This window comes from Spermophilus citellus (assembly GCF_964194105.1).
Source record: "Spermophilus citellus genome assembly, chromosome: 4".
In the NCBI taxonomy this organism is placed as follows: domain Eukaryota; kingdom Metazoa; phylum Chordata; class Mammalia; order Rodentia; family Sciuridae; genus Spermophilus; species Spermophilus citellus.
Window position 1 is genome coordinate 24,644,364 of NC_138185.1, and position 17,982 is coordinate 24,662,345.

A 17,982-nucleotide genomic window follows, 5' to 3' on the forward strand; every position below is an offset into this window, starting at 1 on the left:
CAAAGCTAAGACAACAAACTGAGACAAAATAAAATCAACAAGGCTGGGCATAGTGGTACAAACCTGTAATTCAACTGACTCAGGAGCCTAACACAGGAGGATGGCCAAGGTTGAAGTCAGCCTCAACAATTTAGCAAGGGCTGGGGATGTGGCTCAAGCGGTACGCGCACACCTGGCATGCGTGCGGCCCGGGTTCGATCCTCAGCACCACATACCAACAAAGATGTTGTGTCCGCCGAGAACTAGAAAATAAATATTAAAAAAATTCTCTCTCTCTCTCACTCTCTCTTTAAAAAAAAAAAAATTCTCTCTCTCTCCCCCCCCACTCTCTCTCTTTAAAATAAATAAATAAATAAATAATAAAATTCTCTCTCTCTCTTAAAAAAAAAAAATAACAATTTAGCAAGACCCTGTCTCAAAACTAAGAATAAAAATAAAAAAGGGCTGGGAATGTAGCTCAGTGGTCAAGTCTCAGATTCAATTCCCTACCAAAAAAAAAAAAAGGCTGATCAGAAACTCTAATACTCCCACCCTCGGCGTGTAGTAAATTTTGTGTGTTCTTTTCAAAACAAAGGTTAATCAAGCTGACAATGTAAGTTAGGATACTCACTGCCAAAAGGTATGCCAGAGATCAGCAGCCTTTGTGGGATAGGAAAATTCCATCTCAACTCTTCCTTCATGCTAGAAGATGAAGAAAATAATGTAATCTCACCAGCACTGGAGATAAAGTGAGGGCAGGAGTGAAAGGACAGAAATTTGTTCAAATAACAGCTCTTACCCTGAAAGGCACAGCATGAGACTCACATAGCAGGCTTTTTCAAAAAATAAACCAGAAGTTGAATTGAAGATGTGGCTCAGCGGTAGAGGGCTTACCTACCATGCACAAAGCCCCAGGTTTAATAATCCCAAATGCTGCCTGCCCGCCCCCCCCCCCAGAAAAAAAAAGTATACCAGATGTCCTCCCCCAGAGTATTTCAAAACATGCTGTCACACTGTTATCCCAATAGCTCCCTGAAGTAATTTCTGATCACACACATCCATTCCACCCCATAGACAACCCTTACCCCAGAGGAAAACTAGTTTCTAGAACCAGAGGCTTAAAAAAAAAATGGAAAGCTTACTCAACTGTAGAGTTAAGGGAGCTGTTTCATGAAATTAGTATGTTACTGACCTCCAATTCCTGGACTCCAGTGAGCCTCCCACCTCAACCTCCCAAAGGATTGAGACTACAGGTGCATCATCCCATCATGCCTGGCTTATACTTTCTTTTTTTTTTTTTTTTTTTAAAGAGAAAGTGAGAGAGGAGAGAGAGTGAGAGAGAGAATTTTTAATATTTATTTTTTTAGTTCTCGGCGGACACAACATCTTTGTTGGTATGTGGTGCTGAGGATCGAACCTGGGCCGCACGCATGCGAGGCGAGCGCGCTACTGCTTGAGCCACATCCCCAGCCCTATACTTTCTAAAATGATGAATTATGTAAATATTTTACAGTCCCCAAATTAAAAATTGTTGGAAAGGGAGGGGCTGGGGTTGTGGCTCAGCGGTAGAGTGCTTGCCTAGCATGTGAGGCGCCCTGGGTTCGATCCTCAGCACCACATAAAAGTAAATATATAAAATAAAGGTATTGAGTCCAACTACAACTAAAAAATAAATTTAAAAAAATTGTTGGAAAGGGAAAATATATTTGGGTCAAGACAGGCATAATTTTCTTCTAAGAAGCCTTTTTTAAAACACTCATACATGCAAACACATACATTAGGTCAGATGCCAGCCTTTGTGGACCATTATCACCCACTCATACCACTCCCATTGCTTACCATTTGGAACTGAAACTATCCACCTGTCTTATCTCCCCTACTGGCCTTCCAATGAACTCCTTTAGGGCCTTAGAACTCTCCTTATATCCCCCAGCACCTGGTATTAGGGGCAAAATAAATGTTTCTGAAAGTAACTGAAATCAAGAGTATCTTAGAAAGTCAATGACCCTTGGTCATTATGATAACTCATCATACTCAAACTTCCAGTATAATTAATGGTTCCTTTTTCTTTTTTTCTTTTTTTTTTTTAAAGAGAGAGAGAGAGAGAGAGAGAATTTTTTAATTATTTTTTAGTTTTTGGCGGATACAACATCTTCGTTTGTATGTGGTGCTGAGAATCGAACCCGGGCCGCTTGCATGCCAGGGGAGCACGCTACTGCTTGAGCCACATCCCCAGCCCCAGTGGTTCCTTTTTCTAATAGAATACAAACATTGGATACCTCAAATAAACGATTCATTGAAAACTACCAAAGTAACAAGAACCAAGAGACTGAAATGGCAAGTGAGCAAAAATAATCCACAAAAATGGATATCCACTGATCAGGAAATAATTTTAATATTTCAAACAGCTAAACAGCCATGATTTCTATGAAAACTCGATCATCATTTACCATATCATTCCTCAGTCCACTGTTCACAAAATTAGCATGGACTATTTAGAGACATAAAGATCATAGCACCAAATGTTGATGTTCACAGCTGCAATTAAGCACTCACTGCCTCTGAGGCATGGATGATGTCCCATTTTTCTTGAAAAATTCTCTGCTTCAACTGATTAAAACAGAATTCTTGTGTCTCTATTCTCAACACAACCCTGCCTACCAGCATCAATTACAAGAGAAAAAGATGAATAACCACTATAAAAACTTAACTGAAACCCATTTTGGGGTTGGGAATGGATGTGGCTCAGTGGTAGGGTACTTGCCTGGCATGTGAGGCCCTGGGTTCAATCCTCAGCATCATGAGAAGAGAAAAGGAAAGGGAAAAAAAAAAGTTTCCTCACAAGAACAATCAACAAAGTGTTAGAAGACAGAAGGACAGACAAACTGGAAGATCTCTCTGAGGACAGAGGTGGAATCTTACCAATGTGGCAGCTCCATAGCACTTAGCAAAGTCCCTGCATCCAACAACTTCACAATACAGTTGTTAATGAATGGTTGCCTTCACTTAGACTAGGAAAGGGAGTATCGCTTTATTGTTTTTTATTTTTTATTTTTTTTTAGTTGTTGGTGGACCTTTATTTGATTCATTTATTTTTATGTGGTGATAAGAATCAAACTCAGTGCTTCACACAAGTGCAAGTGCTCTACCTCTGAGCCAAGACCCCAGCCCAGGAGTATTACTTTATCTTCATTGTTTACATACATACATTCATTTATTTATGGTACTGGAAAATGAACCCAAGGTACCATTGAGCTACTGAATCCTTTCTATTTTGAGACAGGGTCTCACTGAGTTGCTGAAACTGGCCTTGACTTTACAAACCTCCCTGCTTGGCCTCCTGAGTCACTAGGATTACAGGTGTGCTACTTTACCATGCCCCACTTCTCCCCTATTTCTTTTTTTTTTTTTAAAGAGAGAGTGAGAGAGGGGGAGAGAGAGAGAATTTTTTAATATTTATTTATTTTTTTTAGTTTTTCGGCGGACACAACATCATTGTTTGTATGTGGTGCTGAGGATCGAACCCGGGCCGCACGCATGCCAGGCGAGCGCGCTACCACTTGAGCCACATACCCAGCCCTACTTCTCCCCTATTTCTATACATTTTTTCCCCAGCAAACTTGGTCCCATAAAATTAGGGAAATCAAACAAATTAGTAATATTAGAAAATTATTCATGTAATAACATAATGTTCAAAACATGGTTACCAATCCAAACATCGATTCTTGCTTTGTGAGGTAGACAGAAGAGGTATGGATGTTTGCCAAGCATAGGGGTACACATCTGTAATTCCAGCAAATGAGGCTGAGGCAGGAGGATGGCATGTTCAAAAGCCAGCCTCAGCAATCTAATGAGGCCCTAATCAATTTAGTGAGATCCTGTCTCAAAATAAAGAATAAAAAAGGCTGGGGATGTGGTTCAATGCCACTGGGTTCAATCTCTTGTACAAAAAAAAAAAAAAAAGTGGGGGGTATAGCTCAGTTGGTAGAGTGCTTGCCTTGCATGCACAAGGCCCTGGTTCAATCCCCAGCACTACCAAAAATAAAAGAGTTAAGGCTATCTACATTTCAAATGATGAAATAAACTCAAAGTCCAAATATGAATTGATCAAGGTTGCGTTGCTTGTGAAATAAAAGTAAGGAGATTGGGATGATATCCATATCTTCTTTTACAACTCTATCTTAAAGACCTAAGATCCAGGCACAGGGACACATGCCTATAATACCAGCAACTCAGGATGGTGAAGCAGGAAGACTCCAAGTTGGAGGACAGCCTGGGCAATTTAATGAGACAGTGACTTAAAATAGCAGAGGGGCGGGGAAACACTGGTGATGTAGAGCTCAGTGGTAGAGTACCTCTGGGTTCAACCCTTTGTACCACAAAAATCAATAAATTATAGGTACATAAATTAAATAGCACAGAGTTGGATAGGACAACACCTGTAATTCCCAAGAGTTGGAGGCTAAGGCAAGAGGATAACAGGTTTGAAGCCAGCTTGGACAACTTAAGAAGAACACTATTTCAAAATAAAAAGGGCTGGGAATGTATTTCAATGATAAAGCACTATTTCGTTCAATCCCCAATGGGGGGAGTCACCTCAGGTGCTTCTCTTTTCTAAGGAATTAGTATAATGTTGACAGAGCTCATTCCTGTAGCTACCACTACCGGACTTTCAACACCATTTACCAATTTTCCCCATACAAAACCTTCAAAAAGGGCAAACCAGAGTTATCATCTGCAAATATATTTGAAAAATAAGCACGCTAAAATTGCTTTTGTGAAGTTGCAAAGACAAATCAGTAAGTAGACTAAAGCATTAATTATCACCACAAGAAAAAAATTGACTTTTCACTATCACTAAAAACAAGAAATCAGCAGGTGCAAATTACTATGCCCATATAAAATGTAAAAACTGGGGCAAGGTAAACACTCCATGGCTGAGTTAATTAAAAGCTCTTCCAAAAGGTGAACAGAAATGCTGATATTTATTTGAAATAAAGAATTTCAAGTTATTTTGAAATTCTGCCAAAAGGCAGAACATGGGAGAAATTCTTAAAAAATACAAAATGATTATTTTTCATATATAAGATCTTACATAATAAATGTGTGTCTAAAATCACAAAATAATGGCTGAAGATGTAGCCTAGTGGTAGAACATTTGCCTAGCACAAGTGAGGCCCTGGATTCAAACTCTAGTACCACAAAAACTGCCGCAGTCTGGCTGGGCACAAATCACCAGCCACTCAAGCAGGAACAAACTTTATTTCCGAACTCCCCCAAAGGGCACCCACAAGGCCTTTCCAGGGACACTACACACCAACAGGAACTCCCTCCACCGGAACTTCACCAACCAAGGTGAACTCTCTAGGAATCCCCAGGAGAACTCCAAAGTAGTGGGTGCCCGAGGCAGCAGGGGTCTATATACAATTGAATACACAGCCTGTTTCAATCCAGCATCAGCCAGTCACAGCAATTATACACAGCTTAACTTAATTATCATCATCTTAATAGCTCGCCTCTCAACCATAACTTCTGGCAAAATGCCAGGGGTCATTCCTACTCAGCTGTGGCTCTCAGCAAAAAACAAAATATTGATCATGGCTCTGCCTTGAACTACACCCCAGCCTTTTTTTTTTTTTTTTTTTTTGGTAGTAGAGATTGAACTCTGGCAATTTACCACTAATCTACATTCCAGCAATTTAGGAGGCTGAGGCAGAAGGATTGTAAGTTTGAGACAAGGCTCAGCAATTTAATGAGATCCTGCCTCAAGACAAAAAAGCACCCGTAGGTCTAATCCCTAGTGCCACAAATAAATAAATAAAGTCTGGGGATGTAGCTAGCTCATAGTCAGAACACTCCTAGTTTCAATCACTAATTAATCAAATTAAACCAAATGATGAAGGAGTGACCGCAAATTATGGCATGGCCCAGGGTCCTGAGCATGTTAGGTAAGTGCTCTAGTGCTCTAACACTGAGTTACAGCCACAGCCCAGTTTTGTTTTGTTTTAAAACAAGGTCTTACTATTCAGGCTTGCCTCAAATTTGTTATCCTCCTCCTTCAAACACCCAAATACCTAAGATTACAGGCATGAGCCAATGCACCTAGCCCAAGCTAACTTTTCAACTCAATATATTGATTATAAACTCTCAAGCTTACAAGAAAGAACAAGCCAGGTGTGGTCATGCACACCTGTAATTCCAGCAGCTCAGAAGGCTGAGGCAGGAGGATCACAAGTTCAAAGCCAGCCTCAGCCAATTAACAAGGCTCTAAGCAATTCAGGGATACCCTTTTTGAAAATAAAAAATCTCAAAAGGGCTAGGGATGTAGTTCAGTGGTTAAGTGTCCCTGGGTTCAATTTCTAGTACCAAAAAAAGAAAAGAAAGATTGACTTAACTAAACACTCAACTCCAACTTGTAGATACTTCATAGAAACATGGTTAGCAATTCTAAAGCTATTTTTGGTATCTTCTATGATTGAACAAATAAACAGGTAGATTGTGGATAAGAGGAGTTGACCTTTTCAATACAAAAAATTTGCAAATATGGAAAGGAGAAAGGCTAAAGGAACTTTGCCGTGTTGGGCTGGAATTGGAGGAATTAGCATGAACTCATGTTTTTTATCATATATAGACAAAAACAGAAATAAATCATCTATGTACAGTGGCACAAGCATGTAATCACAGCAACTCAGGAGGCTGTGAAATAGGAGAATCACAAATTCCAGGTCAGTCTCACTAACCCAGCCTGATCCTGTCTCAACATAAAATAAAAATGAAAAGGAGCTGGATTTGCTGTCATATACCTGTAATCCAGCAACTCAGAAGGCTGAGGCAGAAGGAGCACAAACTTGAGGACAGCCTCAGCATCTTAGGGAGACCTTCAGCAACACAGCAAGACCTGGTCTCAAAAAATAAAAACATAATAGTACATATCTGTAAACCAAGCAACTTGGGAGAAGGAGGCAGGAAGACCAAAAATTCTAGGCCAACCTGGGCAATTTAGCAAGACCCTAAGGAAGCCGGGCATTGGTGGTGCACACCTACAATCCCAGTGACTCAGGAGGCTGAGGCAGGAGGATCTCAAATTCAGGGGCAGCCTCAACAATTTAGTGGGGCCCTAAGCAACTTAGCAAGACTATCTCAAAGTCAAACATAAAAAAGGGCTCAGGATGTGGCTCAGAGCCCCCTGGGTTCAATCCCCAGGACCAAAAAAAAAAAAAAAAAAGGACCTTAAGGACTGGGGATGTAGCTCAATGATAGACCAACCCTAGGTTCAATCTCCAGTAAGGCCAAAAAAAGGACTGGGAATGTACTACAAAAAAAAAGGCTGGGGGTACAGTTTGTGGTAAAGAACTCCCCAGTTCAATCCCCAATACTGCAAAAAATAAAGTGGCTTATACAAAAATATACATAATATATTTTAGAAGAGCTAAGAGTCAAGCATTGTATAAACTTCCATCAACAGCAGACCATACATACAGTGGTCTATACATATACAGTGGTATATGCTATAAAACCGAGGCATGCAGTAGGCCATGCCACCTCAGTTTAAGCCCAATATAAGATTCCCACAATGACAAAAATCAACTAAGGATGCATTTCTAAACACATTACTTTCAGGCTGGGACTATAGATCAGTGGCAGAGCACTTGCCTATCTTGCACCAAGCCCTGGGTGCAATCCCCCCACAACAACAACAACAAAAACCAAGAACATATTCCTGTCATTAACACATGACTGTTATCTGGCCAGACCAACCCAAGGGAAAATTAAGGAGAACCTATAAACACCTGGGGAATCCGAAAGAGGCCAAGACCATGACCTCTACCCTCAAGGCTGGTTTCATTTCCCTATTGGGAAAAAAAAAAAAAAGAGAGATAATATTAAAGAAAAAAAAAAAAAACCTGCCACATTTTTAGTGGGGAAAAAAAGGTCAACACATTAGTTTTTATTTGGGGGACAAAGAGTAGGTAATGGGAAATGGTGAGAACAGTGAACTAGATAAAAATTACAAGGGACCCAGGACTGCAAAAGAAATAAAAATTTTAAAAATTATATATTTAATATATAAAAACTACAAATGAATTAATTGAAATTCAGTTAGGTATGGCTAGTGTAGTTCTAGGTATATGAACCTAAAGTGAAAATCTGTGCTATTTGAATGTCTGTTCTCATATGGCTTCAAAAATCAAAAGCAGGCAGGACCTCTGTATGGCTGGCTAAGTTAACAACAAAGGAATAAGGGAGACATTTGTAAGAGTGGAAAAGGTCAAAGTAGTATGTCAAGGGAGCCTTGCAATGCCTGATATTAACATTTCACTTGAGCTGCTGCAGAGGTCAGATTACATATTTGTCCCCATCAGCTAATTTAATTAAAAGGTCTAGCCATCTCTAAAACAATAAATTCAGACTGAAGGATACCTACTTCTGGGTTACTCTGAATTTTACTTTGATTTCTGCATTTAATTAAGCAATACAAAACCTAGGGGAAGGATCAAATCTTAAGAAGTCATATTGAAAAGTAGTCCATATACCACAGTTCAGAATCTGTATTTGACAACTCCTCACAGAGCCATACAAAATTAACATGGACATTTTCTTGAGCTTTTGATGTTCACTGCCATCATCTGCTTCACAGTTAAGATCAGGAAACATATGGGATGGATTGGTAAAGGCTGCTGAGTTTCTGTTATGTTTTTTCCCCTCTAATTCATATCTAAGACCAAGTTAGGACACCCCTGAACAAGACCTTTGATATCCATCTTTAAATCATCTCAATTCTAAGAAACAATTGTTTAGTTAGTTAGTTAGTTAGTTAGTTAGTTAGTTTGTTTTACGGTACTAGAGATTGAACCCAGGGGCACTTTTCTACTGAGCTACATCCCCAGCAGCAGCAGCAGTGTCATTTGAACTTATGCTCCTCCTACCTCAGTCTCCCGGGTGGCTGGGATTACATGCATCTGACTCTAGGACAATTTTATTTTACTTTTTTTTTAAATTGTAGATGAATTTATTTTATTTTATTTTTATAAAATTTATTTTTTTTATTTTTATGTGATGCTGAGGATCAAATCCAGTGCCTTACACCTGTAAGATGAGCGCTACCACTGAGCCACAGACCCTCTGGGCTTTAAAATAAGAGGCGTTAAGGAAAGAAATTTGAAGAAATATGATGGAGAAGTCAAGTATCTTAAGAAACCTCTGGGCTCCTCTAGAACATTCATCTAAAAACCTCTAGTCTAGTAAAAAGAAGCAGCCATGTAATGGAGAATAAAAAAAAAAATGGTCCTGCCAAGTGTAGAGGCACACAACTGTAAGTTCCAGGTTCCAAGTTCCAAGTTCCAGGTTAACCTTTAGCAAAATTCTGCCTTAAAAAAAAATATATATTTTTGGACTGTAGCTCCATGGTAGAGTACTAGCATTTGTGAGACGTTGGGTTCAATGCCCAGTATCACAAAAAAAAAAAAAAAAAAAAAAAAGAAAAAAGAAAGAAAGAAACAGGAAAAAAAAAAAAAAGAAGGCATATTCACTTGACATATCTGCTACTGACTCATTTGCAAAGTATAACTTATTGTACCCCAGTCCCTCTAATTTCAGATAGCCTCAAGGCCTTCAAGATGCCAGAGACAAAAACCAGAGACAGAGGAAAAAAGCCACTTCACCAACTGTAATACAACCCAGAAACAGGGTCTGTCACATGTACATACAACTAGTGCATACTGCACACGCACACTGTCAACACAGCTCTATTCAGGTCCAAACAAGAACTAAGATTCTCTCTAATTAACCTTCAAGCTTTCATGAATTTGAAGCAAATGTTTACAATCCAGTGATCACTTTCTGTAATATGAGGTTCAAAACACTTCTCTGAAGTTAAGAAATGAAGACAAAACTGAAGGCAAGAAATACAGTTCACCATCTCTCTCCTCCATATTCCTTGTCTTGGAAGAGATATAAACTTAGTGAATTAACTAATCTTGATCCTAGTGCTGCATTATATACTACCATTTAAACCATCTTTCTTCATACTTACAAACATTCATTAAATTCAAATAATTGAAGCGGGGAATAATGGCACACATCTGCAATCCCAACTACAGGGGAAGCTGAAGCAAAAGGATCTAAAAGCTTGAGAACAACCTGGGCAATTTAGCCAGTCCTTGTCTCGAAAATAAAATTAAAAGGCTAGGCGCAGTGGTGGATGCCTGTAATCCCAGCAGTTTGGGAGTGAGGCAGAGGGATCATGAGTTCAAAGCCAGCCTCAGCAATGGCGAGGCGCTAAGCAACTCAATGAGACCCTGTCTCTAAATAAAATACAAAACAGGGCTGGAGATGTGGCTCAGTGGCCAAGTTCCCCTGAGTTCAATCCCCAGTAACCCAAAAAATAAAATTTAAACTAAATTAAATTAAAAGAGTTAAGAATGTAGCTCAGGGCTGGGGATGTGGCTCAAGCGGTAGCGCCTTCGCCTGGCATGCCTGCGGCACGGGTTTGATCCTCAGCACCACATACCAACGAAGATGTTGTGTCCGCCGAGAACTAAAAAATAAATATTAAAAATTCTCTCTCTCTCTCTCTCCTGTCTCACTCTTTTAAAAAAAAAAAATTCTCTCTCTCTCTCTCCTCTCTCACTCTCTCTTTAAAAAAAAAAAAAAAAGAATGTAGCTCAGTGCCAGAGTGCCCCTGGGTTCAATCCCCAGTACTGTTGAAAGAAAGGAAGGAAAGAAGGAAACAAACACAACTAAAGAACAAGCTTTAAGTATCTCTGCTTATTTAATTCTGCTATGAGCTGGGGACTCAGACACCTTTCTATTTGAAGTATATGCAGAATACAAATAAGTTTTGAATGACAGTCTCAGGAAACAGAATAGTCCAGTAAGGTAATTTAAGAAGGGTTTAATAAGGTAGTAAACAAGTGTGAATGGGCATAATATATTTACAAAGAATAATAGTAACACTTTGGGATCAATGAGAGCACTTTTATGCTAGAGGAACAAAGGGAAAAAATTTCCCAAACCCAGAAGGAAGGAATCATGTACAGAGAACCTTATTTATTTTTTGTTTATTTTTTTATTTTATACTGGGGTTTGAACTCAGAGGCGTTTTACCATTGAGCCACACCTCCATCCCTTTTTATTGTTTACTTTAAAAGAGGGGGGTGTTGTGGCTCAGTGGTAGAGAGCTCACCTAGCATGCATGAGGCACTGGGCTCGATCCTCAGCACCACATAAATGTAAAATAAAGATATTGTGTCCACCTAAAACTAAAAAATAAATATATTGGGCTGGGATTGTGGCTCAGTGGTAGAGCGCTCGCCTAGCACAGGCAGGACCTGGGTTCGATCCTCAGCACCACATAAAAATAAAGGCATTGTGTTGTATCCATCTACACCTAGAAAATAAATAATAAAAAAAAAAAGACAGGGTCTCACAAAGTTGCTTAGGGCCTTGCCATATTGCTTGAAGTTGCTTCAAATTTATGATCCTCCTGCCTCAGCCTCCCCAGTCTTGTCATATATTGTTCTGATGAAGATTGTAAGTTGCTGGGGCTGGTTTAAAGCCTCTTTAAATGTTACCTACCTCTTTACCCAGTCCTTACTTGAACCCTCAAAGAACAACTAGTTATGCTTCCTTTGTATCTCAAAAGCCTTTGATTATAACATTGAAAGCACTTTATAACTGTTTAAGTCCCCATAGACTGAGATCCTAAGTCATCTTTGTATCCTTAACCACAAAAAGCAAACAAAACAGTGTATCAAGCATTGTTTAAGTTGTTTACATAAATTAACACAAACATCACATTAACATATATCACTCTTGCCCAGTGCATGGCATGCATATAATCCCAGCAATTTGTGAAGCTGAGGCAGAAGAATCACTTGAGCTCAGGAGTTGCAGGTCACCCTAAATAACAGCAAGACTCTGTCTCCAAATAAAAAATAAAGGTCCAGGCATGGTGGTGCACCCTAGTAATTCCAGCAACTCAAGAGGCAGAGGCCTGAAGACCCCAGGTTCAAAGACAGCCTCAGCAACTTGGTGAGACCCTGTCTCAAAATAAAAAAAATAAAAAGGTCTGAAAATGTGCTCAGGGGTTAAATTACATATAAAATAATAATAATAATAATAATAATAATAATAATAAGAGCTGGGATGTAGCTCAGTAGTAGAATGATCCTGGGTTCAATCCCTAGTACCACACAAAAAATTAAAAAACTGGGGATGTAGCTCAGTTGTAAAGTGCCCATAGGTTCAATCATCAGTACCAAAACAACAAACTATTAATCATGGCAATAAAACTGTAAATGAGGGGGTAGGGTTGTGGCTCAGTGGTAGATTGCCTCCCTAGCATGTATGAGGCACTGGGTTCAATCCTCAGCACTACATAAAAATAGATAAATAAAACAAAGATGACGGGGCTGGGGATGTGGCTCAAGCGGTAGCGCGCTCGCCCGGCATGCCTGCGGCCCGGGTTCGATCATCAGCACCACATACCAACAAAGATGTTGTGTCCGCCGAGAACTAAAAAATAAATATTAAAAATTCTCTCTCTTGGGGCTGGGGATGTGGCTCAAGCGGTAGCGCGCTCGCCTCGCATGCGTGCGGCCCGGGTTCGATCCTCTGCACCACATACCAACAAAGATGTTGTGTCCGCCGAGAACTAAAAATAAATGTTAAAAATTCTCTCTCTCTCTCTCTCTCCTCTCTCACTCTCTCTTTAAAAAAAAAAAATTCTCTCTCTCCTCTCTCACTCTCTTTAAAAAATAAAATAAAATAAAAAATAAAAAATAAAACAAAGATGTTCTGTCTATCTACAAACAAAAAACTCTAAATGAGGTAGGACTGCTGTGTGTGTGTTACTTGGGATTGAACCCAGGCATGCTCTACCACTTAGCTAAATCCTCTCCTTTTAAGACAGGGTCTTGCTAAATTGTCCAGGCTGGCTTCAAACTTGCAATCCTCCTGCCTCAGCCTCCCGAGCAGCTGGCATTAGGCTTGTGCCACTGCATCGGGCTTAATGTAAGAACTTTCATTGTCTCAATTTCACAGATGAGGAAAATAAAGTGTAGAGAAAGTTCCAAAGTCTCAAAGCTTATAATGACTGGCCAGGCACAGAGGTGCACACCTGTAATCCCAGCAGCAGCTCAGAAGGCTGAGGCAGAAGGATGGAGAGTTCAAAGCCAGCCTCAGCAACGTGAGGCCCTAAACAATTCAGAGATCTTGTCTCTAAATAAAATATGTTAGGGTGGGGGATGTGACTCAATGTTTAAGCATTCTTGGGTTCAATCCTTGATTTAAAAAAAAAAAGGCTTATAAGGACTAGCCACCAGGTTTTCAACCTATGCCCAACTCTAGAATTCCCAACTCTAGAATTAATTTCGAAAGTTTAGAATTTCAACCTAAACTGTTACATTTTACTACTTTTTTTGGGGGGGGGGAGGGGCGGGGAGTACCAGGGATTTAACTCAGGGGCACTTGACCATGGAGCCCAATCCCTAGTCCTACTTTGCATTTTTTTTATTAGAGACAGGGTCTCACTGAGTTGCTTATTGCCTGGCTAAATTGCTGAGGCTGGCTTTGAACTTGCAATCCACCTCCCTAGCCACTGGGATTACAGACATGTGCCACATTATACTTCTTTTGAATAAGCCAAAGAATTTAATCTTTATTTTGTTGTTGTTGTTTATGTGGTGCTGAGAATTGAATCCAGGGCCTCACCAGTGCTAGGCAAGAGCTCTACCGCTGAGCCACAACCTCAGCCCCCAGATTTTTTTTTTTTAAGAGAGAGATGTGAGAGAGAGAGAGAGAGAGAGAGAGATGAGAGAGAGAGAGAGAATGAATTTTAATATTTATTTATTTTTTTAGTTCTTGGCGGACACAACATCTTTGTTTTGTATGTGGTGCTGAGGATCCAACCCGGGCCGCAAGCTTGCCAGGCGAATGTGCTACCACTTGAGCCACATCCCCAGCCCAGCCCCCAGATTTTTTTTTTTCAAAAGTAGCAGACCTAATGGGTTGAAGGAAAGGTCCCACTATAAGATCAATGATCTCCATCACCAGAGGAATAGTTACTATTCAGACACTGGGATGTGAAAAGAGGACACTGGGATATGAAAAGACAATACTGGAACTTCTACATATATTTATTTTTAGCTCATTCTTTTGTAAAATGTTGCATGTTACAAAATATATATAAACTACAACTATAAATTTTTTGGTATGTGTGTTATACTAGGGATTGAATTCAGGGCCTTCAGGGCCTTCACATGTTAGGCAAGCACTAAGCTACATCCTTAGCCCTTTTCTAAATTTTGAGATAGGGTCTAGACAGCTTCCCAGGCTGGCCTTGAACAGGGTCTAGACAAACTGCCCAAACTGGCCTAGATCATCCTGCCTCAACCTCCTTAGCAGCTGTGATTACAGGCACATATCACCAAACCTGGCAATACTATCATATTTCAATGCAATTTACTTGATTCTTCTAGATTAAAAGAAAAAGTACAGTAGGTGTGGTGGCACATGCCTATAAAATCCTGAGAAGCTGAAGCAGAAAGATTGGGAGTTAGAGGTTATCTGGCAAAAGACCCTGTCTCAAAAAAAAAAAAAAAAAAAAAATATTGGGCTGGGGATGTGGCTCAAGCGGTAGCGTGCTGACCTGGCATGCGTGCGGCCGGGGTTCGATCCTCAGCACCACAAACAAACAAAGATGTTGTGTCTGCCGAAAACTAAATAATAAATAGTAAAAAAAAAAAAAAAAAAAAAAAATTTAAGGGGTACCAAAGAAGGAATAAAGGCTGCATAAAACTTTTTTTTTTTGCATTACAATTCTTATTATACACACAGAGCACAATTTCTCATATCTCTGTATATAAAGTATGTTCACGCCAATTATACATGTACCCTTTTTTTTTTTGCATTACAATTCTTTTTTTTTTTTTTTAAAGAGAGAGTGAGGAGGGAGAGAGAGAGAGAGAGAATTTTTAATATTTATTTTTTAGTTCTCGGCGGACACAACATCCTTGTCGGTATGTGGTGCTGAGGATCGAACCCGGGCCACACGCATGCCAGGTGAGCGCGCTACCGCTAGAGCCACATCCCCAGCCCGCATTACAATTCTTAATACACATATATACCACAATTTTTGTAAGGCTTCCCTTTTATGTGTTGAAGAACACTGCTCTGGGGCTAAAGTTCTAATGTCACTCGGTTTCATCCTCTGCAAAATGGGTGTATTTAAATACCAAACTCTTTAGATTTTCACAATGCTTAAACAACTGAGAAACCATTTATCTGTTTCTTCATTTACTGGGTCTCTTCCTTCTCTCCACTAAACTCAAAAGCAGTCTGGTCTATCTTTTGTTGTTGCTATATTTTCAGGGCCTAGAATGGTACTTTTTACTCAAGAGATGATTTAATAAATATTAAATGAATAGAATTGTAAAATGCCTCGTGCATGAAAAATGTTGGCTATTATTGCTATTCTAATGAGAAAGACTTAAAACAATTGAAATTTTATTGTACTTATTAAGAGATGCCACCCTTCCCCCAAGGATCTCACAAGTCTAGGAGGTACATTAGATAAATGCTGGAATGGCGAAATGGAGGTAAGAATAACAATTGGACAATTGGATCATAGAGTACGACTAACCAACGACCACATAAAATCTTAAATACCCAACCAAGAGTCCAATTTCAGACTATTCCAAGTGAGGTTCACACAGAATGATTAATAAACTGCGATTACAATAATGACAGTTTTCACGCTGGTGTCTGTGCCAGGGTGTGCCAATCATTCCTCTAGCTTCACTACACCCAACTCTGGAGAATGGAGAAAACGTTCTTCACACCCCCATTTTTCAGACGGGTAACTGAGACCAGGGGAGAGCCAAGGTGACAGACATGAATTGGGGGAGAAGAGTGGGAACCTAGGCAGTCCGACCCCTGAGCCTGCACGCAACAGGCCCCTCTGCGGCGCCATTCTCACCTGCTCCAGCACTGGCCACACAGCTCTCATAATCAGGCGTGTGTAATATTTCCCCAGAGCCGGACTTTTGGCCCCAGCGCCTACAGAACAAAACAATTCTTGTCCGCCGCAAGTCGGATGGACGCCCGCCCGGCTGGGCTTCGAGGCCGCGGTCCCCAGTTTCACTCACACCTTGAGCCGCTAGACACCCGGAGGCGCAGGAAGCGAAGGGGTGGCCTCGGGGGCCCGCGAAGCCCGGCCCGCCCCGTGACCTTGGACTCGCCGCCCTGCGTAGGGCCTCAGTTTCCCCATACCGGCCTCGCTCCGGGAACTCTTGGGAACCTCGCGTCGGTGGAGCTGCAGGCCCCTCACACGCCCCCCTAAGCCGCCCGCCTTCCCGCCCAGCTTACTCTGGAAGGCGGCCGCTCCAGGGACGCCCACCATCGCCGACAGCCACACGCCGCGCGCCTCCGCCCGCGGCCCGGGTGCCTCACAGGCGCCGCCACAGGACCTGAGGGCGCGGAGCCCACCAACACCACCTCCGCTGTCGTTGTCGTCGCAGCCGCCGCCGCCGCCGTTAGGCCGCGCGCAACCCCGCCCCCCGGCTGGCCCCGCCCCGCCTCCGGACACGCCCCCGCCGCGCGGTCTCCCCCGCCAGACCAACGCACGCGGAAGCCCGGCCTTAAAACCTACTCCCTCTAAATCCCGCCCCCTGACCCGATCCGCCCCTTCCGCGCGAACCTATGGACCTATTCCGGCGCATCCTATTTCTCAGACCCACCCCCCCTGCGTCAGGCGCTCGCGTCTCGAGCCGTAGCTTCTAGCCCTCAGCTTCCGGATATGGCCAAGGCAGCCCCCGAGGCGAGGGAGATGCGGGGGGAACTGGGCGGAGTCGTGGGGGCGGAGCTTAGGGGAAGGTAACAGTTCTCACCTGAGTTCACCAGGTACAGGCCTGATTATCCCTTTTTGGGTCTGCAGCGTTCTAAATGCCTAAAATGTCATAAAATTAGTAACTGTTAGTTACCATTATTATTGAGCCCTTTGCCGGGTTCAGGTGCTCTTTTAGTACAATCCCTGCAGTTAATCCTCTCAGTGGGATAGAGAAATATTATTCCGCCTTTTCTACGTATGAGGAAAGATCTTGCCCATCCGTTTCTGTTGGAGAAATGAAAACACAGAGGCCATAAAGCCAAAGTAATTCTGGCTTCAGATCTAGTGCTTTGAGATTTTCTGAACTACTCTGACTCCAAAGTCTCAGAAAGAGAGATTAAACCTACAATAAGGGATGGGGGTGTAACTCAGTGATAGAATCCTTGCATAATACGCATCAGGCCCTGGGTTCTCCAGGACCCCCAAATAAATAAATAAATAAAGAGTAGTATGAGCAAAGATGAAGGAAGTTCTCTGTTTTTTTTTTACCTTTAATACATATAAATTTATTTGTCAGTTATGTCTCAATAAAAATTTGAAAAAAAATTTGAAAGAAGAAAAAAAGAAAAATATATACATATGTATATGTACAATATACATATTGTATGATCAAAATACAGCAAATATTAAACAAACTAAGGAAACATACTTATTGTAAAATTAATTTTTAAAAAAGACATAGCAAAGGTGTAGAAGCAGTTGAATCCAGCCTATCTTGAACTCATCATTCATTGCTATTATAGTGGTTTTTTTTTCAAATTTGTATCTCCTTTTCTTTTTTTTTCTTTTTCTTTTTTAAAGAGAGAGTGAGAGAGGAGAGAGAGAGAGAGAGAGAATTTTTAATATTTATTTTTTAGTTCTCGGCGGACACAACATCTTTGTTGGTATGTGGTGCTGAGGATCGAACCTGGGCAGCACGCATGCCAGGCCAGCGGGCTACCGCTTGAGCCACATCCCCAGCCCTCTAGTGTTTTTTTTTTTTTTTAATTGCTTTTATTTTTTAAATACACGACAGCAGATTGCATCACAATTCTTATTACACATATAGAACACAATTTTTCATATCTCTGTATATAAAATATGCTCACACCAATTCATGTCTTCATACATGTAAA

General features: G+C 41.0%; 1 protein-coding gene across 9 annotated transcripts in view; it reads right to left on the minus strand.

Annotated features, from left to right (window-relative positions):
* The window catches only part of CBFA2T2 (CBFA2/RUNX1 partner transcriptional co-repressor 2), a 143,780-nt gene extending 127,198 nt beyond the window's left edge, over positions 1-16,582 (minus strand). For 3 of the 9 annotated variants that reach the window (XM_081292457.1, XM_081292458.1, XM_081292456.1), the window contains exon 1: positions 16,348-16,576. Coding sequence is in view for 6 of the 9 variants with exons in the window: in XM_081292459.1 (XP_081148585.1) it covers positions 16,348-16,381 (34 nt within the window). In the remaining 3 variants the exon portion in view is untranslated. Of the gene's footprint in view, positions 1-16,347 lie in introns of all 9 variants that reach the window. The other 6 variants (XM_081292455.1, XM_081292454.1, XM_081292462.1 and 3 more) reach the window with 4 other exon arrangements.
* Positions 16,583-17,982: the final 1,400 nt, after the last annotated feature.